At 48.6% G+C, this 26734-nt stretch overlaps 2 protein-coding genes across 2 annotated transcripts; one reads left to right on the top strand and one right to left on the bottom strand.

Moving 5' to 3' along the window:
- Nucleotides 1-10521: 10521 nt before the first annotated feature.
- On the top strand, nt 10522-11448 carry LOC311202449 (olfactory receptor 14A16-like; the record flags this gene model as incomplete). The annotated part of the gene is made up of 1 exon (XM_084277034.1): nt 10522-11448. One exon carries the CDS (start codon nt 10522-10524, stop codon nt 11446-11448), a length of 927 nt encoding a protein of 308 aa, XP_084133160.1.
- Nucleotides 11449-25520: 14072 nt separating this feature from the next.
- Nucleotides 25521-26447, bottom strand: LOC311202521 (olfactory receptor 14A16-like; the record flags this gene model as incomplete). The annotated part of the gene is made up of 1 exon (XM_084277102.1): nt 25521-26447. One exon carries the CDS (start codon nt 26445-26447, stop codon nt 25521-25523), a length of 927 nt encoding a protein of 308 aa, XP_084133228.1.
- Nucleotides 26448-26734: the final 287 nt, after the last annotated feature.

Below are 26734 nucleotides of genomic sequence, written 5' to 3'. Positions count from 1 at the left end.
CAGGAGATCCCTGTCTTTTTTATCCCGGGGAGCCCAGAACTGGACACAACACTCCAGGTGGGGCCTGACAGGGCAGAGTAGAGGCGGAGGATCACCTCCTTTGACCTGCTGGCAAGGCTTCTTTTGATGCTCACAGCAGAGTAGCAGGTGAAGGCATCACATACTCTATCCTCTCTGGGCTCCTTCAAGGTGTCCCTGGAGCTCCAGACAACCAACTTGGAAAGACACTGAAGTTCTCACTGATGTTTCCTCCCTTGGTTGGGGAGAAATCCTTCTGTCCATAAGAGTTGTTTCTCCTGATCAAACCAGAGCTGGGCAGGAGAATCACCTTTCCTTGAGGAGGCAGGACCCCCAGGCAGGGATGGGGAGGGCACTCTTTCCCCTGTGGAGTGTAGGGGGTATGATAAGTGACTCGAGAAACCTCATCCTTGCTTTGCAGCCCTGGGGCTGGAAGGGGGTGCAGCACTGGCCTATGGCTTCCACAAATCCACCAGTGCTGGGATTCCTCTTGTCCAGTTATGGTGGGCACAAAATAGGCACCTTCTGGTTGGGAGCTGCTGTCCCAACTCCCATGGGAATTACTGGGGCTGGAGGCAAGTTGCCAGGATCCCCTTCCCCATGAGTGAAATTCATCTGATGGAAAGTGTGTGTCAGCCCCATTTTCCCATACCCAGAACTGAAGACCAGGAATGACTCTTTGGGAGCCCATGGGAGAGGCTTCTGCTCCTCACGCACACCTGGGAGTTTGAGAGAAAAATCCACCAGTTTAGTTTCCATGTTATAAACTTCTCCTAACTTCTCTCTATTACTTCTGCAACACTTTTCCATAGCTAGAGTCAGCAAATGTCCAACAGCAGCTCCATCAGACAGTTCCTCTTCCTGGCCTTTGCAGACACTACTTGGGAATTTCCAGGACTGGTACCGATAGCAGCAGAATAAATACTCACTTTCCCCTGTACCTGCATAACTGCCAGTCTGTCTCTTCATCTCCCTCATCACTGAGGTGTTTCCACCTCTCCTGATGATACGACTATGCCTAAGGACATCTTTGCAACAGACTAGCTGGATGTACGCACTTCGCTTTGCTCACAGGATTCCACCCCTTGTTGCTCTTTGGTCCATCAGATGCCACTCAGCTGTCTGGTTTATGCTTTCAGCTTCACAGAGTTGGAAAACATCTCATCTTTCAGAATTCTAATGAACTGTTCTGTCAGAAGTTCAGTGTGTTCATAAGTGACCTTTCTATGTATGTGATTCAAACTGTTCTGGGAGAGAATCTCCTCTGAAAGCTGACCCCCTTCACACGCTGCTTGGCCGTAGCAGGCAGCTGAGGGGAGAGATTTCATGGTTATTAATCATAGAATCATAGAATCATAGAATGGTCTGGGTTGGAAGGGACCCCAAGGATCATAGAGTTCCAACCTCCCTGCCACAGGCAGGGACACCAATCTCCAGTCTGCATCTACACAAGGTTGCCCAGGGCCCCATCCAACCTGGCCTTGAACACCTCCAGGGATGGGGAATCCACCACCTCTCTGGGCAGCCTGTTCCAGCACCTCACCACTCTTTCTGTAAAAAACTTCCCCCTAATATCTAATCTAAACCTTCCCTCCTTTAGCTTTAGTCCATTCCCCCTTGTCCTGCCATTATCTGCTCTTTTAAAAAGTTGAATCCCCTCCTGTTCCTCTGCTCCCTTCAGGGACTGGAAGGCTGCAATGAGGTCCCCCCGCAGCCTTCTCTTCTCCAGGCTGAACCAGCCCAGTTCCCTCAGCCTCTCTTTGTAGGGCAGGTGCTCCAGCCCTCTAATCATCCTTGTGGCTCCTCTGAACCCTCTCCAACAGTTCCACATCCTTCTTGTATTGGGGGCCCCAGCTCTGGACACAGGACTCCAGCTGGGGCCTCACGAGGGCAGAGTAGAGAGGGACAATCACCTCCCTGTCCCTGCTGCCACCCCTCTGCTGATGGAGCCCAGGATACCATTGGCCCTACGAGCTGCAAGAGCACACTGCTAGCTCATGTCAAGCTTCTCATCCACCACAATCCCCAAGTCCTTCTCAGCAGGGCAGCTCTCCAGGAGCTCTTCTCCCAGTCTGTATCTGTGTCTGGGATTCTTCCAGCCCAAGTGCAACACCTGACACTTGGCAGTGTTGAACCTCATGAGGTTCCCCTGGGCCCATCTTTCCAGCCTGTCAAGATCCCTCTGGATGGGTTCCTTTCCTTCTGGGGTGTCGACCACACCACTCTGCTTGGTGTCATCCGCATTAAACTGGATCATGTGTAACTGTTGTTTGTTGTCAGAGAAATCTGCCTGTGCCTGTGAGCACAGATGACGTGAGGAAAAGTGTTGGGAGTCCCAGGAGGCCAGGGAGAGAACTACTGGGCTTGGGGGAGATCAAGGTTCACCAGACAGGGTTGGATCTCAAGAGACTGCTTTTCCTGCCTGTCCAGAACTCTTTAGGAGAACTCTGGGCCAGCATCCATTGTAAAATGCTGCTAAAACATCTTCCATGAACTGAAAAATGACAAACATTATTTTTTCTATGAAAAAGTCCTCCATTGTGAAATTACTTTCATTTTTTCATCACCCAACTGAAACCTCTCCAAGTACTTATACAAGTCTTAATTTTTGAAAGAAAATTACATGAAGAGCCATGCTTGTAAGGGCTTTCTGGATGCTAATGAGCCCCATGGTGTCTCTAGTAGAGCGCAGAGACCTCAGATACCAGGAGGACAGTGAAGAAACCTCTCCAGAAGTTAAGTCAGGAGTAATGCCCAAAGTACCTTGAAGCACTAACAGGCCCCACTGGGAACCATTACTGACAAAGCCTCCCCAGTGGCTTGTTAGAGCAGACAACTGGAGGCCATGAGGACAAACCCAGGCAAAGCACAGGCAGCTCTGATGCTGAGGACACCCTGGCTTGGTCTGATGAAGCAGAAATGTCAAGCACTGACTCCCAGCCCCTGGGCAGGGAGATCCTGACCCTCACCTGTGTCTCAGGGCTCTTCCTTGGGATGTGGGGAGTGTGATGCCAAGGGAAGGACAGGGGTATGACACATGGTGACCTCCCCTTGGGTGGGTGCAAGGAGTCAGCCATGCTCCATGGCCGTGAGGACAATGTGTCTTCCCTGAGGCCCCTGTGGCAGGGCCAGCAGCAACAGCCAAGGGGGCAAAGACGTATCAGGCCCTTTCAGCCTGGCTGGCACCCTTGGCCATCTGCACCACAGCCCATCCCACACTGCCTCACGCCTGGGCTTGTTTCCTTGTAGGCTGAAGGGACACAACACGCTTTTCCACCTCATTCCCACCCCACGATGTCCCTACCTGCACTGCTGTCTCACACACCTTGCCAGCTGTTCCCACAAGCACAAATCCACCAGCTCATCCACACGTCCTCCCAGTGACTTCTTGCATCACAACACTATTCTCAAAATGATGTGTTTGCCTACCTTCTGCACCTGGTAATGGCATTTCTTTACCCAGTGTTTCCACCAGCTGTCAACCCCTTTCATCTACAGCATGAGGAACCAGGAGCTCAAGGATGCCGTCTGGTAATTGAGGACTGGATGTTTCTAAGCAGCAATAAACTGCTCATCCTGTTCTGCACAGAGCTGGCCATGTAAATCACATTAGGACCAGCGCGTATTTAGTAGCTTTTCTAGTTGTTGGTTTTTTTCCTCCTAGTTTGTCTAAGCTGTAGTAACACAGTTCACTTCCATCCATTCCTAATGCAGTATCTCTTGGTCTTTGTGACCCCGACACTTCACAATGACCTGCTATGGAAACACCAATGGACCCTCGATATCGACTGAGTTTGTCATAGACCTTAATTCCCAAACTGTTTCCACTTTGGTCCGGCAACAACAACAACAACAACAACAACAACAAAAAGAAGGGGTGAATATAAGCTGTGTAACATGCTCTGCTCCAATTATTTGGTCATTTTCAATAAGCATGGTGGCCACAATTCCAGTAATGTCCTTTTAAAGCCAAATGGTCCATTCCCTTTGTACCTTAATTTGGATCTACAGGGAGTTCCAAAATAGATGGTGTTGTTTTATAAGCCCAAAGGATGCTTAATTCGATTATTTGATTTTATTCCATTAATCCAAAGATTGCATCTCTGTGCTCCTACCTGATTCCTATAGTTACACTGAATGGTAACTTCCTGGTTGGTTATGCCAACCAGGTTATGCCACAAACCAAAGGGTTGGATTCCCTCCATATCTCAACTCCCATAAGATTGGTATTAGACCAAAAGCTATCAAATTGGGTTTTATCACCAGTTTCATTGACCCATGACCAATTTAGCCATGGAGGGATGAGTCTTGCTCATCAGTGGTGTTGCTCAACATACACTGTAACATGCCACCTTCGACAGGAAGAGTGATTATAAGTTGAACAGTTAATGGTCGACACACAGGGAAGATACAAGGATTTCCAGACCTGAAGGTCCAATCACACATACTACAACCCACAAAACCTCCATTGTCGTCCTTCTGATTAAGACAATATTCCCCCTTCTCTGGAACTGTGTTTTTCCATGGTTTTGTTTCCTCATTCCAATAGAATTTGTCAGGTTAAAAGCATTGGGCACCTGCTGGCCTAAAGTTATAAATCCATTTTGCCACCCCAGGCTGAAGAGGGGGGCACAAAAGTTTCCCCAGATATTAAAGGTGTTGAGAATGGTCGACCAAAACAATGTTTGTGATAGTCTGCTAAACGTCCTATAAATATTAACAAAGCAGTTATTAACTAAACTATACAGACAATTAACAGCTTCATCTATTCCTTCAAGCAGGTGTCAGAGATTCCATCTGGAAAGGAAAGAAGAAAGAAAAATGGACTTGGTTTGTTTTAAGGAACCGGAATTAGATTGTTATTAGAAGGATGGAATAATCCACCTTGTATTGACTTTGTGTTCCTTCCCATGGGCATCTTTTGCTTTCCAAGCGTATTTGTTGAGGGGCTCAGCCAGTACGAGGGGAACGGTCCCAATGGTCGGCATTTCTACCAAGACTGTCAGAACAGCAGAGAAAACTGGCTTTTCTGGGTTGCTGGGAGTGTGGGGGTTTGAGTTTAAAGCTAGGGGTTTGGGACAAAAGGCATTGAGTCAGGACATTCATTTCTTCCCCAGCAATCATTGACTTGGGGAACTGCATCCCAGAGACGTTCTGCCCAGTGTGTCTTGTGAGCTTTTACAAACCCTTTCAAAAGCCCATTAGTTCTCCCCACTATCCCATTAGCTTGGGGGTAATATGGGGTGTGAAATATCCACCTGCCTCCTCCTTCCTTGGCCCACTCCTGCCCCTTGGCAGCAGTGAAATGACTGCCCTGGTCTGACTGAGCAGACTGGGGGTTGGCAGAAAGCGAAACCAATTTGTCAGGGCCCGCCCTGGGTGTTCTCCTGCTGCTCCTGGAAATGCCTGGGCTGGGACTAGGCCAGGAATGATTTCCACTGCCACTAATACTATTGTTTCCCCTCCGCCTTCCCAAGGGCTCCAATAGAGTCGATGTGCCAGGCCTCCCACAGGGTCTTTTTCTCTCTCAGCTGGAGGGGGGTCTCTTCCATGGGGTGCCGCTCTCACCGCAGGCAGCATTGTTCACAGGCCCAGAGCCAGGTGGGGCAAGCTTCCCAGTGACAGGCCACCCCCTGGCAAGTGCCTCCCTGTGGGAATCCTTGGATCCTGCCTGGCCACGTTTCACATGCAGCCATTCCAGGAGCCTGTCCCAATGTCCTCTGAGCTGGTCCTCTTTCTGCAGAGGGGCAATGCTGGCCAGTTCCTCTGAGCTGAGGGAGCTGGGCCTCGTTAGCTTGGAGAAGAGGAGACTGAGGGGTGACCATGTTCATATTTATAATTATGTAAAGGGTGAGAGTAGGGAGGATGGAGCCAGGCTCTTCTCAGTGATGGGCAGTGATAGGACGAAGGACAACAGGTGCAATCTGGAGCAGAGGAAGTTCCATGTGAACGTCAGGAGAAACTCTTTCACTGTGAGGGTGCCAGAGCCCTGGGACAGACTGCCCAGAGAGGTTGTGGAGTCTCCTTCTCTGGAGACATTCACACCCACCTGGATGTGTTCCTGTGTGGTTTAGTCCAGATGATCCTGCTCTGGCATGGGGATAGGACTAGATGACCTTTTGAGGTCCCTTCGAACTCCTAACTTTATGTGATTCCTTGACCTTGGATCTCCCTGCTCATCTCTTGGAGCACCTCTGGCCCCTCAGGTTTTACCGGGTGTTGGTGTTTGAACACCTCCTTCTTTGCCTCCTCCCTCATTAATTCCCATGGGAGGTGGGACCAGAAGCTCCAAGAAAGCAGGTGCCTCTTTTGTGCCCACTGGAACTGAGGCAAGAGGAATCCCAGCTTCGGTGGGTTGGAGGCAGCCATGGGACAGAGCTGTGTCCCTTTAAAGCCCCAGGGCTGAAAAGCAGGGCTGAAGTGCCTCGAGTCACTTCCCATACTCCTTACCCTCCCCAAGGAGAAAGAGTCCCCTTCCTCTCCTTGCCTGGGTGTCCTTTCATGGGGAGACAAGGAAACGTGATTCTCCTGCCCAGCTCTGGTTTGATCAGGAGAAAGGACTCTGCTGGACAGAAGGATTTCTCCCCAGTCAAGAGAGGGAATGTCAGTGAGAACTTCCTGACAGAAGTCCCAGAGCTCAAGGGACACCTTGCAGGAGCCCAGAAGGGATGGAGTATGTGACGTCTTCACCTGCTCCTCTGCTGAGCTGGGCTGGACTCCTGGGACAGTAGGAGCTCATGAAACATTGCAGCGCTGCAGAGAGACAGCTCTGCCCAGGAGCAGCTCCTCTGCCAAGCTCACAGCACTGGGGACACTGCCTGTAGGCACCGAGAGGAGACCTGTGAGGCTGAGAGAGTTGATAGATGCTGAGAGCTCTCTGGAGGAGAAATCTCCACAGCACTCTGCCTGGTATGTCTGTGGGTGCAGGGCAATGCAGGTTCTGTTCCTGGAGGGATCTCCTAAAGCTGAGACATAGGACAGTGTGTGGGGTCTGTCAGGGGGACAGGTTCTCTATAGGACCAGAAAGTGCTGCCTGGAAGGGATGCCCTTCTGCCCTATCAGAGGGCCAGGGCAGGACAGCTGTCTTCTCCTGGGCATGGCTGCAGAGGTGTGAAGCAGCGTGTGTACCCAGGACTGTTCTTGTGAGCAGGATCCCTGCAGGGATAGAGACAGCAGCTGTGAGTTGAAGGAGTGACCCATGGAAGGACAGTGTATGGTCCTTCTGGCACAGGAGAATGCTGTGTGGGTCATCATTGCTCCCAGCTCACGCTGATCCTTGAGAAATTCCAAAGAGAATATTTTTCCTGCCAGACAGAGTCTTTGCTTTGACTTTTCCTCTCCTGTGGGCTGTGCTGAGTGTGGTAGATGAGAACTTATTTCTCCCCTCGAGAATATGCAGTGAAATCTTGTTTCTCATGAAGATGTTGGAGCCTGGGCTGAGCCCTGAGGTTCCCTGGGACAGTGCCCTGATGCCAGGAAGGGTCTGGAGAACAGAGCTGAGCGTAGGGCAGGTTGGATGAGGTCTGTGAGCACAAAGCTGGAGGTGACATGGGCAAAGAGCAGCAGCTTAGGGACAACTCCAGGTCTTTGTGAGCAGGGTGTCTGCATCCCAGGGACTGTGTCCTGGGGCAGGGACTCTGCTGCTGCCAGGGTCAGCACTCAGCCTGCCTGCTGAGCTTCCATCAGCACCACAGCCAGAAGCTGTGGGTGGCAAGTGTGACCCATGGAAGGACAGTGTAGGGTCCTTCTGCTGTCAAAGTGTGCTGCATGGGCCAGGTTTGCTCCCACCTCTAGCTGATCCCTGGGAACTTCCCAGGGACTTTTTAAGAACACCAAGGATGCATTTTACACTCCAGGTAAAGAGACTTTGCTTTGAATTTTCTGCTTTTGCGGACTGTGTGGGAAGTGGGAGCTGAGCTTTTCCTGATAACTTTGCAGCAGGCAGTGCAAACTCATTGGTCATTAGGACTTGTCAGGGTATTTCAGGAACCCTGCACACACAGAGGTTCCCTGGGGCAGTGCCCTGATGCCAGGAGGGGTCTGCAGAGCAGAGCTGAGCACAGGGCAGGTTGGATGAGGTCCGTGAGCACAAAGCTGGAGGTGACATGGGAAAAGAGAAGCAGCTTCAGGGACAGTTCCAGGCAGCAGAGACGTTGGCAGGGAGCGAGAAGGGGCTGCTCCCAGAAATGCCCTGGCATTGGGGATTTGGTACCTCCCTGACATCCCCCACAGTGCAGACACTTTCCCACAGTGACCCCCTGGTTTCTGCCACCCAGCACAGACTCTGTCCCCAGAGTTCCAGGGTTTCAGGCTGAGCCTTCTCACTGGCAGCCCAACCCATGGCGAGGAGAAACCCCTGAGTGCCTGTCTGTCTGTCCCTGTCCTTCCAGCCTGGGCTGGAGCATTTCTCCCTGTTTCCACTCCTGTCCTTGCTCCCTTTCTCCCCCCGTGGCAGTGCCGCTCATCGCCTGGGCATGGGCAGCTGCAATGAGCCCTGTGAGTGGGGAGCTGAGATGCTCCTTGGGTAGGATGAGACCGCAGGAGGGCTTTGGAGCTCTGCCTTGTGAGACTGGATTCCTCAGCTCTCTGTGGGGTCCAGTTTCTTCTGTGGGGAACAGCAGGGTGTGATCACAGAGCCCCCCCACAGGGCAACTGAGAGCAGGGCTGATGGACAGAGCAGCTCTCCCCACTCTGCCCTCAGGGGAAGGTTTCACTGGCACTGCAGCAGCAATGTCAGGGAGCTCTGACAGCAGAAACACTCCTCAGGTACAGGCAGGAGAAAACCCAAGCTCCAAAGCTCTGCTCTGCCCTTGGGTGAAACTGGAGTGACAGTGCTGAAAATTTCATTCCTATCCATAGGGGATTTAGTCAGAGATAACAACATCCTTCTATTTCCTTACTGCTGCAAGGCAGGACTGAGTTCTGAAATTCCTAGAGCTAACTCTCCTCCAGCTGGTACCTTGTTTGATCCAACACAAAACAGAATTTTCAAAAGGGACCTGCCAAAAGTCCTCCTGAATACAGAGAGAGTCAGTTTGAGAGAATTCCCTATTAATTGGAAGAGGTTTTCCTTACATCATTTTCTGGCTCTTCTAGTGTCCTCCTTTTGAAATTCTAATCGTACAGCAATTACTCCCAAATAAATCTATGTGGGATGAATAATATTTCTGGCCTGAAACCCCCCCAGGTAGTCCACACGCAGCCCTGGCAACCTTGGGGCCAAGAGCATTCTTAGCAAAGGGAATGGTCCTAACTGCGCCTGACCTCATTTTTGTGCTCTGCCAGAGTCCAACTTCAAATCTCCAAAATGTACAGCAATATTTCCTAAACAAAACATGGGGGGATGTAAGATATTCCTGACCTAAACCTCCCCTGTAGCCCAGCAGCTGCACCAGTAACCTTGGGGATCAGGTTTTACCCTTCCAAGGGAACAGTCCTAACATTGCCTGACATCATTTTCAGGTTATATCTGCGTCCACCTTCCAAAGTGATAAACATCCAGTGATTGTTCCAAAAAAACTGTAAAGGCTGTAAGATGTTATTGGCCTGAAACCTCCCAGGATAGCCCACTAGCAGAGCAGGTTACCTTCTGTCTCAGGGCATTCCTAACCTCGGGAGTGGTCCTAATATTGACTGACATCTTTCTCTGGCTCTACCAGCATCCACCTTCAACATTGCTAAATGTCCAGCAATAGCTCCCAAACGAAAGGGGCGAGGCCCTAAAGAGGTTCCTGGCCTGAAACCTCCCTAGGTAACCCACTAGCAGCATGAGTGACCTTATGGCTCAGGACATTCCTAGCTAAGGTAATGATCCTAAGAGTGCCTGATGTCATTACACGGCTCAACAGTCCTCCACCTTCAAAACAGACAAACTGCACTACTACTAGCTCCAAAACAAAAGGTGTGAGGGATGAAAGAAGTTCCTGGCCTGTAACCTCATGAGGGAGCACACAAGAAGACCCAGTAACCTTGGGGCTCAGGTCTGTCCTAGACAAGAGAAGAGTCCTAAAAGTGTCTGAGATCATTTTTTGGCTCTACCAGCATCCACCTGTGAACATGCTAAACATCCAGCAATATCCCCCAAACAAAAGATGTGAGGGTTGAAAGATATTCCTGGCCTGTAACCTCCCTATGTAGAGTACAAACAGGACCACTAATTTTGGGGCTCAGGGCTTTTACTTCCAAGGGATTGGTCCTAACAGTTCCTGACTTCATTTTCAGGCTTTACCAGAAACAGCCTTCAAATATGCTAAACATCCACCAATTCTACTGAAAATAAAGGTGCAGGGGCTGAAAGATGTTCCTGGCATGAAACCTCCTCAGGAATTAGATGAGAAGCACCAGTAACTTTGGGGCTCAGCGTGTTCCTTCCCAAGGGAACGATCCTGACAATGCCGAATGTCATTAAGAGAAATTGCAAGAGTTTTTCCTCCAAGAAGATTTCCCTAATTTCTCACTGTGCCTTTTCCTTCTTGGACAGGTCTCCACACTTGATGGTAGCAGATGTCCAACAGCAGCAGCTCCATCAGCCAGTTCCTCCTCCTGCCCTTTGCAGACACACGGGAGCTGCAGCTCCTGCACTTCTGCCTCTTCCTGGGCATCTACCTGGCTGCTCTCCTGGGCAACGGCCTCACCATCATCACCATAGCCTGTGACCACCACCTCCACACCCCCATGTACTTCTTCCTCCTCAACCTCTCTGTTCTTGACCTTGGCTGCATCTCCACGACAGTTCCCAAATCCATGGCCAATTCCTTGTGGGACACCAGGGCCATTTCCTACACAGGATGTGTGGCTCAAGAGTTTTTCTTTTTATTTTTGATCGTCACAGAGCACTTTCTTCTCACTGTCATGGCCTATGACCGCTACGTTGCCATCTGCCACCCCCTGCACTACGGGACCCTCCTGGGCAGCAGAGCTTGTGTCCTCGTGGCAGCAGCTGCCTGGGGCAGTGGGTTTCTCAATTCTGTGCTGCACACAGCCAATACGTTTTCCCTCCCCCTCTGCCATGGCAATGCTGTTGACCAGTTCTTCTGTGAAATCCCCCAGATCCTCAAGATCTCCTGTTCAGATGCCTACCTCAGGGAAACTGGACTCATTGTTGTCAGTGCCAGCTTAGTTTTCGGGTGTTTTGTGTTCATTGTGGTGTCTTATGTGCAGATCTTCAGGGCTGTGCTGAGGATCCCCTCGCAGCAGGGACAGCACAAAGCCTTTTCCACCTGCCTCCCTCACCTGACCGTGGTCTCCTTGTTTGTCAGCACTGCTCTGTTTGCCAACCTGAAGCCTCACTCCATCTCCTCCCTATTTCTGGATCTGGTAGTGACATTTCTATACTCAGTGGTTCCACCAGCAGTGAACCCCCTCATCTACAGCATGAGGAACCAGGAGCTCAAGGATGCTGTGTGGAAACTAATGACTGGATGTTTCTAAGCAGGAATAAACTGCTCATATTCTTCTGCATATGACTGGCCATGGAACTCACGTTAGGACAAAACTGATTTAGTAGGGGTTTTGTTGTTGGTTTCTTTTTTATTCTGTTTTGACTAAACCATAATAACATGGTCCACATTTATCCCATTCCAAATTAAATATCTTCTGATCTTGTGTGACCCAGATACTGCCTAATGATGAGCTGTGCTTGCTTTGCATCATGTCTGCCTGCAAGGGGCACATTTATTTATTTATTTATTACTTATATTTGAAAACATTTTTCTTAAGCTGAATCACTTGACTACTTTGGATTTTCCAGGATTGGTACTGATGGTAGTCGAAGAAATACTCACCTTCCCCTGTACCTGCATTGCTGCTAGTCTGTCTCTTTCATTTCCCTCATCATTCAGGTGTTTCCACCTCCCCTAAGATGTCCATGTCTAAGGACATCTTTTCAGCAGACTAGGTGGATGTATGAACTTCACTTTGCTCACAGTTTTCCACCTCAGCTTGCTCTTTGGTCATTCAGATGCCACTTGGCTGTCTGATCTCTGCTTTGACCTTCAGAAGTCTAATGAACTGCTCTGTTATGTCCTGGTTTCGACCAGGATAGAGTTAACTTTCTTTCCAGCAGCCAGTGGAATGCAGCATTTGGGAGTTGGGATGAGAGCTGTGCTTATAGCACTCTGATGTTTCTGGTTGTTGCCAAGCAATCAATGACTTTTCAGTTGTTCATATTTCCCTGCTTACGAGAAGGGACTGGACACAGCCAGGACAGGTGATCCAAACTGGCCAAAAAGGGGATTCCATTCAATTGTGTCATGCTCAGCATAAATGGGAAATTGGAGGGGGAAGGAGGAGGCAGCTCCAGGATGCAGGGTTTTGGGGGCGGTCCATTTTTGGGATGGCTCTGAGCTGTATGTTCTGAGCTGTGCAGTTGGGTGAGAAATCACACTGTGTATCACCAGATTTGTATATTTTATTACAAAGCCCTGTTGTTGTTTCTCTCTCTCTGCTGTTGCAGCAAACTGTCCTTCTCCCAATCCTTGAGGTTATGGATTCATTGGTTTTTCTTCTCTCTCCCTTTCCCCCCCTCAATTCCTCCCTCCCCAATCCTTCTTAAAGAAGAAGTGGCTGCGTGCTGCCCGACTTTCAGCTGGGGCAAAACCACTGTATGTCAGAAGTTCAGTCTGTCAATAGCTAAGGTTATGGGACTGCTGGTGTGCTACCTGCGGAGCTTTCATGCCAGGAACACCTTTTCATTTAAAAAGTTTGAAGGTGGATCCTGGTAGAGACAGAAAATTATGTCAAGGAATACTTGGGTTGTTCCCCTTGTAGGAATCTGCAGCTTCCTGTCCACTCCCTGGGAAGGCTTCAGGCCAGGAACATCTTTCATCCTTCGCACCTTTTGCTTGGGATGTACTGCTGGACATTTAACAGGTTGGAAGGTGGGCGCTGGTATAGCCAGAAAGTATAGCACCATATTACTGCCCTAAACCTCCCCTTTCCCTTCCCAATTGCTCCCATATCCACCCCAAGAACCCCACTATGGGAATGGCAGGATGGTGTCGGCTCTGGATCAGGCATTATGGCCTAACAGCCAAACCACTCTATGAAGCCCAGGAGTCTCCCCCTTTTATGTGTAATAGACACTAACAAAAGGCTTTTTGGAAACTTAAACTAACCTTGATGACAGCACCAACCTTGGGATTACCAAACTTAACTGAAGACTTCCAATTGTTTGTCCACAAATGGCAACATCTTGCTTTGGGAGTTCTGACCCAGAGAATGGGAAGCTGGAAAACACCAGTGGGATACTTTTCCAAGCAAGTGGACTCAGTAAGCAAACGATGAGCCTCTTGCCTACAAGCAGTGGCAAGAACCATCACAGTCTATGTCCAACATAGTGGTCACAGTGTTGGAACAAAAGGGGACACATTGATTATCCCCTAGCAGGATGTTGAAATACCAGGCAATTCTTACAGAACAAAATGATGTAACCTTGAAAACAACTAACCTTGTGAATCCTGCAGTTTTCTTGGGTGCTGCACGGGAGGAAGAACAACCTAAACATGACTGTATTGTGACCATTGAACATACATACTCCAGGTGAGAGGATTTGAAGGGCATTCCTGATGAAGATGCTGGATGGGAGTTGTTTAATGATGGCACAACTTTGTTCAGAATGGAACTTGACACGTCGGATATGCGGCAACCACTGAGAACACGGTGATAGAAGCAAACACATTACCCAATAGAGCTGCTGCACAGACAGCAAACCGACTGCATTGACAATAGTGCTGGAACTGAGTAAAGGAAATAAAGTAAATACATGGACAGACTCAAAATATGCCTTTGGAGCAGTTTATGTCCATGGAACCCTGTGGAAAGAACAAGGACTGTTGTCCTCCCAGGGGGCAAATATTAAGCATCAAAAGGAAATTTTACAGTTCTTGTTGGTGGTTCAAGAACAGGTCCAAGTAGCAATCCTGCCCTGTAAAACACATCAAACTGAAAACATACAAATAGCAAAAAAATAAAAATTCAGAAGGATGGGGGACAACTCTCAAGAGTCAGGTAATACTGCCTCCCTTAATGATGAGAGAAATATTATGAACAAGACATCAGGAGTGTCACTGGGGTGCAAAAGCCCTAGTGAAGTTTTTCAAAGGCCACATAGTGTCAGTGTGAATGTTAGAAAGGGACAAATCAGCAACAGCAAAGGGTGAGGTGTGTTTAAAGAAACAATCCAGTAGTACAAAAGAAAATTCCAATGGGTGAGTTAAAAACCAGAGAGGAACTGGGAGACTATTGGCAAATTAATTCTTTAGTTACCTAAATGTAACGGCTGTAAGGATGTTTTGGTTGGGGTGAATACTTTTTATGGATGGCTGGAAACCTTTCCCTGTCACACAAATCGAGCTAAGGAAACAGTTAATTGCCTCCTACAGGAGATTATTCCTAGAACTGGAATGCCTTTTGGGATATCATCTGACAGAGGACCACATTTTTGTGGCCACAGTGGTGCAGAACAAGTGCAAAATCCAAGGAATGTCCTGGGTTTTGCATGCCTCCTGAAGACCACAGCCTAGTGGGACAGTGGAAAAGATGAATCAAATTAGCAAATCTGTCAGGAAGCCAAATTGAAAGGGCCTCAGGCACTTCCACTGGCATTGTTATGCGTAAAACCCTGGAGTGAAGTGTCAGTGAGTCCTGATGAGATAATGTGTGGAAAGCCATTTGAAACTCCCAATCCCAATGTGCATATGACAGAAAAACAAGATGTCTGTAATTATTTGCTTTCTCTTGGACTAGCTCTAGCCAGACTCCACAGAGTGTAGTGGTGCAGAATCAACCCCTGACACTGCAGAATCTGATACACAGATTTCAACCTGAATATGAGGTCTATATAAATACCTGGAATGAAAAACCTCTACATGGAAAGTGGAACGGACCCTACCAGCTATTGTTAACCACCTCTACTGCAATCAAGATTGTCTCTGGGCTTGGATCCACTACACCAGAGTGAAGAAGGCAACACCCACTAGCTGGAGAATGCTTGGAAATCCAGAGACTTTAAAAGTTAACTTGGAAACATGATTAACAAATCTGTTCTTCTCTTTGCTCTGCAGTCTGTGAAGGTTTAAACATGAATGAAAGAAAAAACATCGCCAAACCCAGCACAGGTAACTAATAGTACTCAGAGACAAACCTGTAACTTGGCAAGTAAAAGCAGGTGAACAAGCTTAGATAAGAAAATAAATACAAATCAAATATCAATAGCAGGTAAAACTAAAAGAAAATATAATTAGATTAAAGTTGCAAATTGGCAAAACATACCACAAATGAATTCAGGATGGTTTACACTATGCTCAATGGGAAGAAAACTCCCTTTAAAGGAAATAAAAATTTGCATTTGGCACAAGTGAAAAGATCCACCATCATGTGACCATTTGACATTCAATGAAGACAAAATTTGAGTATGTGAAAGCATTGAGTATAGTTATCAATACATTCAAAGGGGAAGTGTCACAGTCACCCTAATAAAACAGCTTCACTTCTATGTTATTTTGGTTTTACTGTAGGACTCAATTTTGATTTTAGAGGAGCTAGAGCAGCTGTGAGAATATAAGGAAAGAAAGAAAAAAAAACCAAAACCCACTCCAACATGATTGTTGAAATATTGTTTATTGGGCCAATGCCGCTCCGGTCCCCAACAAAGAGCTTCCCGCCAGCACGGTTCTTTTTATATATAATTCAAATAGTTCTTGTAATAAAATAAATAAATATTTCTCTTTTCACATTTAACAGACAGACAAAAACAGAACAGCAAAACCAACCCCAGGTTGCAGGGACTTCCCGATGGATTTCGTCACACCTCCACAGACGGCCAATGCTCCGGGTTTGGGGTGGTTGGAAATAACAATTTTGTTTGGTGGCTTTTGGGTTTTTTGTGGGGTTTTTTGTTTGGTTGGTTGTTTTTTCCTCCAATGGTTATCACAAATCCAGTTTAAGGAATCAAGTAAATGCTGAATATTCCAGAAAGGGAAGCAAACACTCTTTTGCAGCACGTTGTTCTTGGGAAGAGCAGCTCACATAATTTCCCGCCGCAGTGTGCGCTGCGGGCTCTGGGCACACGTGATGGAAGGTCACGGCTTCTGTTCTTAACCCTGATGTCACCACAATGGTTCTGGTTGGCATTTCAGGGCCCGTTCGCTAATTTCAAAGAGAGCTGCTGCCTCCAAAATTAAGGGGGTGTGGGGGGGGTGTGGGGGGGTGGGAGGGGTAAAACAAGTAAAATCAAAACCAAGTTAACCACTACTCCTTAACCTAAACTCAAACCTAAAGGGGTGGAGTCGTGTGCTTGCTGCTTATTCAAAGAACATTCCAGAAGAGAAACTAAAACGAGAATCACCCCAAGGTGATCACAATAGTGCCCATCTCACAGCAGCTGCTGGTGGATTATGTCCCACACCATCTTCCTGCGGAAGTGAGGCATGTGACTCTGGAAAGAGAAGGAGAGAGAAAGCTGTTAATGTAGGAAGTCAGGGCAGAAAGGAGGCACAAACACCCAGTCCGTAAAGGACAGGGAGCGCAGCTCTGCCCTGCTGAGGCCACCCTGAAGTGCCAACCCCAGCAAGCAAGCGCGCAAGGAGAGGTACAAAACCTCAGCCCCTGCCCCAGCCTGAACTCCCACGGCTCTTTTATCCGCGTGGAGAAACCCGGGGCAAAAAGCTCTGGAGCTGTTGGAAACCTTCTCTCACCTGAGGAAAGGTCATGGGCTCGTCTCGGGAGATGCCGTCTGCGTGTTGGCAGTCGCTGCTGTTCTTTTGCTCAGGAATTTCTTAATGAAGGCAGAGGAAGGCAGAGGATGTGCCGTTCCCTCAGAGGACGAGCAGCAGGCGTTACCCACACCAGCCCTGAGCTAACTGCACCCAACTTGGGATGCGCTTCCCACTCCCGCAGACTCGGAGGTTCCCCCCAGCTCTCGGCACACCCAGCTCTGCACAGCGCTGTGTCTCTGCAATCAAGGCTTGAGGCCCCACTTTTCCCTGGGAACTTCCTGAGAAACACTGGCACCAGCCCCTGCTCCGTCACACACTGGGCTCTGTGCTCCAAGCCAGAATCAATCATCATCCCAGAGCTGATTTTTGCAGCTTATGGAATGGGGACAAAGTCAGATTCACCTGAACAGGGCAGACTAATTAAACACATCCCAACCCCCCAAACAGCAAAGAGAGCATTGGGACAGCGAGAAGAGATTCCCAAGCCGGAGTTCCTTGCAGCTTTTCCACAGCCTCTGCTTTGGGTAACCCAGTGTCAGCTACGGTACCTCGGTGAGCAGAGCAAAGGGCTCTGGTTTTTCTCCAGGATGTTGATTTCTTTCCTTCAGGGGCAGGTGGCTTTTTGGGCAGAGCAAGTGGCGGATTTGGTAATCCCTCTTTTGAGGCTTCAGGTCCATTCTGATTCTGTTAGACAAAGGGGCATCAAGCAAGCAGGGATTTGTTTGCTGGGGGACGGTGCAGAGAATCTTGCTCATGTGTAGAACTGGGAGTGGGTTTGCACACACACATCCAACAGGCAAACTCCAAAGGTGCTTTGTAATTACAGTCCAAGCGTGTGCCCGGGTAAAGCTGCACCCCAAACGAAACGGAGGCAAGAGAGGCAGAGAGATTGGCTTGAGCTGGCGTTTCGAAGCCCAGGAAAACCCAACCAGGACAAACACAGAAATCGCTGAGTCAGCACCGCCAGGAGCACAAAGCTTTCTGATCACAAACAGCCCTATTGTCCTATAAAGGGGAATAACCAGGAACCCACGCTTACCGTCACGGTGGCTTGTTGCCTTGGTATTCCATTCTTATTAGTGTTTTGTCTTGGTGTGTAGTACCTCTGGGGAAGGGGACAGAGAAAGAGAGAGAGAGGTGAGCTGTGGATCCTGCCCAATTCTCAGAATTTATCCCACTCCAGACAAGAAATGCTTTTTCGAGGCTGATTCTGACCAGAGCCTCAGTCACACGAACGCATGACAGCGTCGTCTCAGCTCCCAGCGCCATTCTTTCACTGCCCCAAGACTGGGTGAGGAGGAAGAGCTGGGAGCTCCCTAAACTTTCACAGAATCACAAGGTTGGAAAAGACCTTTAAGATCATCAAGTCCAACCATTCCCATCCTAAGCTAAACCAGATCCCTGAGCACCTCATCTATCCTTTTTTTAAACACACCTAGGGAAGGTGACTTAGCCCCCTCCCTGGGCAGCCTGTTCCAGGCCTTGACAAATTTTTCAGGGAACAACTTTCCCCTAACATCTGATTTGACCCTGCCCTAGTGCAGCTTGAGGCCATTTCCCCTTGTCCCATCTCCTGTCCCCTGGCTGCAAAAACAATTGCTCACCTCTCTGCACCCTCCTGTCAGGTCAGTATAGGTGGGGATAAGGTCTCCCCTCAGCCTCCTCTTCTCCAGGCTGAACACCCCCAGCTCCCTCAGCCCCTCCTCAGAGGATTTGCCCTCCAGCCCCTTCCCCAGCCTGGTTGCCCTTCTCTGCATTCGCTCCAGGACCTCAATGTCCTTCTTATGGTGAGGAGCCCAGAACTGGACCCAGCACTCAACGTGCGACCTCACCAATGCTGAGTACAGGGGCACAATCACCTCCCTAGACTTACTGGCCACACTATTTTTGATACAAGCCAGGATGCCACTGGCCTTTCTGGCCACCTGGGCACACTGCTGGCTCATATTCAGCCTGCAGTCATCCCTCTCCAGGTGCCAGGTTCCTCTTGTTTCTCGTTATGGGTTTCCTTCATTGGAAAACGGGGCAGCAACCAGACCTTCCTCGACGCTTTGGGATCTCCCTGTGAGAAATACTGCACAGCAGCTGCTGTACGCATGGCGCAACATGACCGTCTGCAGCTGCACTTGCACCCAGATACAGTGAGCTGAGGGAAAGGGACACAGAGCCCAAAGGAAGAAGACCCCTGAGCAGAAGAGACTCTGACCTGATCTGATTTTTCTGGGACCATTGTGGGCTGCACACGGCTACATGTTTGATACCTGCACAGAAAAGTGGGAACAGGAAAACAAGAAGTCAACTCCCAGTTGCCACCAGCTCTCGGGTTCTGGGTGATAAAATAGAAACCAACTTTTAATGACAACCATGAGAATAGGAAGATCAACCTCTGGCAAAGGGTTTGAATACCACACACGAGCCTCCCAGAGCTGAAGCAGGGCATTTATTGTGTCTTAAATGTAAGGCTACACATGGCTACACTAGAGATTTCTGGCAAAACTAGATCCTCCTCCAGGCACAGCACAGCTAGCCATTTTCCACAACAAAAATGGATTTCCCCAAATTCTAGCATCTGCTCCCAAATAATTTCAAACCCCACAGGAAGAGAGAAAATCCTGGCATTCCCTGTGTTGACTTTACATTTCATGTTCCCAGATAAAACAGGATTGCCGACCGAGGCAAAACTCATCAGTGTCAAATAAGAGGAAGATCAATTCCTTTGAATGGTGCTACAGAACAACCAGCGCTGGGGATCTTTTACTGTCAAGTTACACTGCCAGCACTAGAACTAACGAGACAAGGGGTCCTGTGCCCACCTCCTCACCCAGTCACAAGGCCACTTCTCCCCCAGGGTGGTCTCAGCACCTTGTAGGAGCCCAAGGACACAAGTCGCATCCTCCCGTGACCACCCCACAGCAGGAGGGGACAGTCCCCCATCTCATACAGCACAGCGTTCGGCAGTCATGGGGCAGAGGACACACCTCTTGCCAGGACAGAACCCTGAGTAACAGTTCTTGTAGGACCTCGGATCTGTTACAGACGTAGCCCGTGGGTATGGAAACAAAGCCCCGAAAGATGAACCCCACCAGAGCTGAGGAGCAGCACCATGAGGGCTCATTGGTCCCAGAGGCCACATCCCCCCGAGAGCCGATCCCTCCCTGCTACCTTGACCATGGGACCTAGAGCCTCTCTTCTCCAGCAGCACCCTGCAATTCCACACGGAAACACCTGGATCCCCTTAACCTCAGTCCCAGTCCCGACCAGCCCACACTCACCATGCCGCACAGACAGGTTTGGCTTTCTCTTCCCAACAAATCTAATGAGTTCCCCCAAAGAGAGAGCTCCTCCCATGGCAGGGAGGGGATTGCCCTCGCTCCTCCAGCCACCAGACGACATCCCCATTGTGTCTTCAGGCCTGGTGAGAATCCCTTAGGGAAGAGTCTGTGCTCCAAGACCTGTCCAGCCCGGAGCCAGCTCTGAGCTACAGAGCCCACTGATGGGTCAACGCCACTCCAGTCCCAAACAAAGAGCTTCACGCCAGCACAGCTTTTTCTATAGAATTTAAATATTTATTGTAATAAAATAAATAAATAAATAAATATCTTTTTAAATTTAAAAAAGACCAAAAACAGAACAACAAAAACAACCCCAGGTTGGAGTTCCAGCCTCCAAAATTAAGGGGTAAACAAGTGAAATCAAAACAAAGTTAAACCGCACAGGAACATGGGAGTAGGATGGAACATGGGAGTAGACTGGAGCAGGGGAAGGGATGGAGCACACGAAGAGACTGGAGCAGTGGACAAGGTCAGAGCAGTAGACAAATCAGGAGCAGTGGACAAGGCTGGAGCAGTGGAGAAGGCCGGAGCAGAGGATAAGGCCGGAGCAGTTGACAAGGATGGAGCAGAGGACAAAGCTGGAACAGTGGATGAGGCCGGAGCACAGGACGAGGCCAGAGCTCAGGACGATGCTGGAGCAGTGGATGAGGCCAGAGCAGTGGACCAGGCCACAGACATGGACCAAACCAGAGCAGTGGACAAGGCCAGAGCAGTGCACGAGGCCATAGCAGTGCACAAGGCCAGAGTAGTGAACAAGTCCAGAGCAGTGAACGAGTCCAAAGCAGTGGATGAGGCCGGAGCACTGGACGAGGTCGCAGCAGCAGAAGAGTCTGGAGCAATGGACGAACCTGGAGCAGAGGACGAGGCCGGAGTAGTGGACAAGGCCAGTGAGGTGGACAAGGCCAGAGCAGTAAACAAGGCCAGAGCAGAGGACAAGGCCAGAGCAGCAGACAAGGCCAGAGCAGTGGACAAGGCCAGGGAAGCAGACCAAGCCAGAGCAGTGGACAAGGCGAGAGCAAGGAACAAGGCTAGAGCAGTGCAAAAGGCCAGAGCAAGGAACAAGGCTAGAGCAGGTAATGAGGCTGGTTCAGTGGATGAGGCCGGTGCAGTGGATGAGGACGGAGCAGTGGACAAGGTTGGAACAGTGGACAAGGCTGGAGCAGTGGATGAGGTTGGAACAGTGGATGAGGCTGGAGCAGAAAAATGACTAACCGACCTGAGCGATCCCCTGATAAAAATAGAGCTCGGGGAAGAACAAAAGGAAGTTGAATTTCTCGTAGATACAGGAGCAACTTACTCGGTTTTGAATCAAGCCTTAATGCCTTTGGAGAATATTTATGTGTCAGTGAAGGGTGCAACTGGCCAAGCTGAGAAGGCCTACTTTTGTAAACCTTTAAAATATAAATTAGGTAAACAAATAGGGATCCACAGATTTTTATATATGCCAAATTCTCCAAAGCCCCTCCTTGGTAGGGACTTGTTAGAACAATTGGAAGCAATAATTAAATTTAAACAAGGGGAAATTACTCTGGAAGTAAATGATCACCAATACGTTCAAGTCATGGGTTTATCCTTAATGGACACTTCTGTAGACAGAGAAATTGACACAAGAGTTGATGATCAAGTGTACCCTGGAGTCTGGGCAACTGATGTACTAGGGCAGGCAAAGAGAGCATCACTGAAACACTAGGTGGACTACAGGACAATGCTGCCTTAGCTATTAGTTGCATCCAAGCCCAGCTATGGATACAATCAGTAGCAGCATCCATAGTAAGAGAAGGGGAGGAAGGTATATTTCCCACAGAGATTCGAAAGGTAGTTTGGGACAGTGCTACGGAAATGTAAAGAAAACTCCAATCATGGTGGAGGATGGTCAATTTTACATATAACCCAAACACGCAAACAGTTACAGCCTTTGTGTTAACTATACATGATTCAGTAATAATAACCATACAGCCCATTGTGGCCCTTGGGATTAATCATCATGACATTTTGTTGTATCCTTTTGAACACAGGACATGGGCTAGGAGGATTGGCAACAAGTGGCAAACTGTTGACCTTGAATCTTGTATTGTGAAAGAACAGCAAGGTTTTATTTGTGAAAGCAACACCATGATGGCTCAGGATGTTTGTTTAGATACTGATCAAAAGATATGTCAATTTGAGGCCCGACCAAAGGCGAATCTGAAAACAATAATTATATATATAGGAAAAGGGTGTGTATGCTTAAGGACAAAGTGTGACACAATAACCATAGATGAAACAGTGAAGGAAACGGCACAATACTCGAACCATTGTATCTGTAACTTTACCACTATCATGGGGTGCGATTTTAGGTATTCAGCCCCAATCATCACTCACCAATTCTTAAAATCTGATCTCACTTTATCAAAAACGGTACTCCCTACTCCCATAGGATTGAATATAAAGAATATAAAAAACCTGTTAAAACATGAAGATTTCCAACGTATACTAGAAGTATACGTTGAGAAAGGACAGGAGACTCTTCTAACTGTCCACCATGATGAAAAAGGGATAAGAAGGATTTTAAAGAAAGTAGAACAAGATGGAAAATATAACTGGTGGGATACTCTATTTGGCTGGTCACCTTCTGCAATGGAAATCCTTAACACCATGTATCCTGGTTTTGGTCAGGATGGAGTTAAATTCATTTGTAACAGCGGATGGAATGCTGTGTTTGAGAGTTAAAATGAAAGCAGTGCTGGTAACACCCTGATGTTGTTAGTTGCTGTCAGACAGTCAAGGACTATCTCAGCTCTTCATGAGAAAGGAGGGGCGAAGCCAGGACAGGTGACACAAACTGGCCAAAGAGAGTATTCCATGGCAATTCCATCCTGCCCAGGATATCGGGGGCTGATGGGAGGAAGGCCTGGGGCGGCTCCGGGACGCGTGGTTCTTGGGGGACGGTCGGGTCCTGGGACGGCTCTGGGTGGCACGGCCTGAGTTGTGTGGTTTGGTGAGAAACTGCATTGTGTATCAACAGCTTCATAGATTTTTGCTCTAAAGTCCTGTCAGCATTGTTATATTTTATCTTTCTGCTATCTTAGTAAACTATCCTTATCCCAACCCACAGGCCTTTTAGTTTCTTGGTTTTGGGGTTATTTGCCCCTTCCTTTTCCCTTCCCTTGCCTCTCACCCCCTTCTTCCCCCTTCCCCTGCTCTTTTCCTTTAAGGAGCAGGCAGCTGCGTGGATCTCAGCTCTCAGCCAGGGTAAAACCACAACAGTGTTTTTGGCACCCAACGTGGGGCCCGAAATGTTGGGATAACAGTAGATTTGATCCTGACCCGATTGTAATTAAGACAAAGTTGTGATAAGCACTATTGTTTAAGCAGTCTCTGGTCACGATGCTATGATACTTATTCACAAGGCTGTGGTCACAGCTGTAGCAGCAAAACCACTGCATGCTGTATACAATCCTGGCAGGAGTTTATACCATCTCGGGGCTGCGTGTCCTGTTTTTGTTCCCGTACTTCATTTTAGTGTATTTTATGATAACAGTCTATGACACAGTAATATTGATGACTGTGAACTTGTGCTAGTATTTGTATGAGATTATGCTGCCCTGTCTAGTCTTTGGACAGGGAGGGGTTAATAACAGCAGCTGGTATGGTGGGGGTACAGAAAGAAATATCTATGCTGCTTTCTTTCCCTTTGGGCTAAATACAACAGCTCTGGGAACAGTTTTTGAAAATCTTCAATATCCCTGGGATATTCAAGCTAGCATTTTGCTTTTGGTAGGTTTGGTGCAGATGGTTCAGTTTTTGCTAAATATGAAGCAAAGGTTTATGAATACCACTCAAGAGCTTTCTCCGAGGCCAGATAATCATGAGTGGCAGGGTATGTAGCAGAGTATGGGCAACTAACTAGCACTGTCTCATGCCCGATGGTTTGGAGTTTCACCCCTGAACAGTTACAGGACCCTGATAAAGTGGCTGCATATCTGAAAAGTAATTGCCGTAAGTTTCCCAGAGATGCACAGCTTACTGCACTGTGCTGGGCCCTGGCCACTATTTACCAAACACTGCTTGATAGCAGTCAGCACTGTCAGAGGGAAAGGAAGGAAAACAGACCAACAGAGACTGCTGTATACTCTTTGCTGGGTTAGAAACTGGCTGAAGGCTGGGCCCAAACAGCTGTGGTGAATGGAGGTAAATCCAGCTGGCAGCACATCACATGTGGTGTTCTCCAGGGCTCAGTGCTGGGGCCCATCCTCTTGAACATCTTTATTAAGGATCTGGACGAGGGGATTGAGTGCAGCCTCAATAAGTTGGTACATGACACTAATTGCGGAAGGCAGGAAGGCTCTGCAGAGCGACCTGGACAGGCTGGATCAATTGGCAAAGGCTTTATGGGGCTTGGTCATGAGCTTTGGTCACAATAACAACAGGCAGGGTTACAGTCCTGGAGCAGAGTGGCTGGAGAGCTCCCTAGAAGTATAGGATATGGGGGTGTTAGCTGAACATGAGCCAGCGCTGTGCCCAGGTGGCCAAGAAGGCCAGCGATATCCAGGCCTGGATCAGGAATAGTGTGACTGCCAGGAGTAGGGAAGAGATTGTTCCATTATACTCAGCTGTGGTGAGGCCACACCTTGAGTACTGTGTCCAGTTTTGAGCCCCTTGCTAAAAGAAGGACGTTGAGATACTGGATTGTGTCCAGAGAATGGCAGAGTAGACAGTGAAAGGTTTGCAGCACAAGACCTGTGAGGATCAGCTGAGGGAACTGGGGCGTTTTAGTCTTCAGGATGCTGAGAGAGACCTTATCACTCTCTACAAGTACCTGCAAGAAGGATATAGAGAGGTGGAGGTTGGCCTCTTATCTCAGCTAACAAGCGATAGGATGACAGGGAATGGCTTGAAATTATACTAGGGGAGATTTAGGTTAGACATCAGGAAGAATTTCTTTATGGAAAGGGTATTCAGCTATTGGAACCGTGGTGGAGTAACCATCCCTGGAAGTATTACAAAGGTGTGCAGATGTTGTGCTTGATGACATGGTCTGGAGGTGGACTAGGCAGGGTTAGGCTGTGGTTGGACTTTGTGGAAGACTCTGTGACTTTATGTTTGTCACACTTCAATGAAATTCCTGTTCTGTCATGGTGGGAAACCTTTTCCATTTCAGACAAGTAGTCAAGTGATTCAGGCAATGAAAATGTTCTTATAAATATTTAATAAATGTCAGGAGAAATTTTAAGAGAGAAAAATTTGTGCAACTTTTCAGGCAGACGTGATGCAAAGAGAGCACAGCCCATCGTTACCCAGCGTGTGGGTCATACTGTATCAGCAATGGGATGAATGTGGACCATCATATTCCAGTTTAAATAAACTAGAGGGAAACAAAGAAACAGAAACTAAAACCCATACTAAATAGAGACAGGTCCTAATATGAGTTACACGGTCAGTGATATGCAGAAGAAGATGAGCAGTTTGTTGTTGCTTAGAAACATCCAGTCATTAGTTTCCACACAGCATCCTTGAGCTCCTGGTTCCTCATGCTGTAGATGAGGGGATTCACTGCTGGTGGAACCACCGAGTACAGAAATGCTGCTATCAGGTCCAGAAATAGGGAGGAGATGGAGGGGGGCTTCAGGTAGGCAAAGAAGGAAGTGCTGACGAACAGGGAGACCACAGCCAGGTGAGGGAGGCAGGTGGAAAAGGCTTTGTGCCGTCCCTGCTGAGAGGGGATCCTCAGCACAGCCCTGAAGATCTGCACATAGGACACCACGATGAACACAAAACACACAAAAGCTAAACAGGCACTGACCACAATGACAGCAATCTCCCTGAGGTAGGCATCTGAGCAGGAGAGCTTGAGGATCTGGGGGATTTCACAGAAGAACTGGTCAAGGGCATTGCCCCTGCAGAGGGGAAGTGAAAACGTACTGCCTGTGTGCAGCACAGCATGGAGAAACCCACTGCCCCAGGCAGCTGCTGCCATGTGGACACAAGCTCTGCTGCCCAGGAGGGTCCCGTAGTGCAGGGGGTGGCAGATGGCAACGTAGCGGTCATAGGCCATGACAGTGAGAAGACAGTACTCTGTGGAGATCAAAAATGAAAAGAAAAAGAGTTGAGCCACACAACCTGTGTAGGAAATGGCCCTGGTGTCCCACAAGGAATTGGCCATGGATTTGGGAATGGTGGTAGAGATGTAGCCAAGGTCTAGAAAAGAGAGATTGAGGAGGAAGAAGTACATGGGGGTGTGGAGGTGGTGGTCACAGGCTATGGTGATGATGATGAGGCCATTGCCCAGGAGAGCAGCCAGGTAGATGCCCAGGAAGAGGCAGAAGTGCAGGAGCTGCAGCTCCCGTGTGTCTGCAAAGGGCAGGAGGAGGAACTGGCTGATGGAGCTGCTGCTGTTGAACATCTGCTGCTGTCAAGTGTGGAGACCTGTCCAAGGAGGAAAAGGTAGTGAGAAGTTAGGGAACTCTTCTCTGAGGGAAACAGTTTCCAATTCACATTGACTCTATATTAAGGAAGAGATTTGTAAGGTCCCTTTTGGGAGGTCTGCTTTGTGCTGGCTTGAGCGTGCCACTGCTGGGAGGAGGGATGGCTGTGGGCTCTTCAGAACTCAGTCCTGCCTTGCAGCAGTAAGGATACAGAAGGATGGCCTGATCTCAGGCTATATCCCCTGTGGATAGGATGGAGCTGAGT

The sequence above is a fragment of the Gallinula chloropus genome (assembly GCF_964237585.1).
Source record: "Gallinula chloropus genome assembly, chromosome: 30".
NCBI classification, from domain to species: Eukaryota; Metazoa; Chordata; class Aves; order Gruiformes; family Rallidae; genus Gallinula; species Gallinula chloropus.
This window is presented reverse-complemented; position numbering and strand designations above follow the sequence as displayed.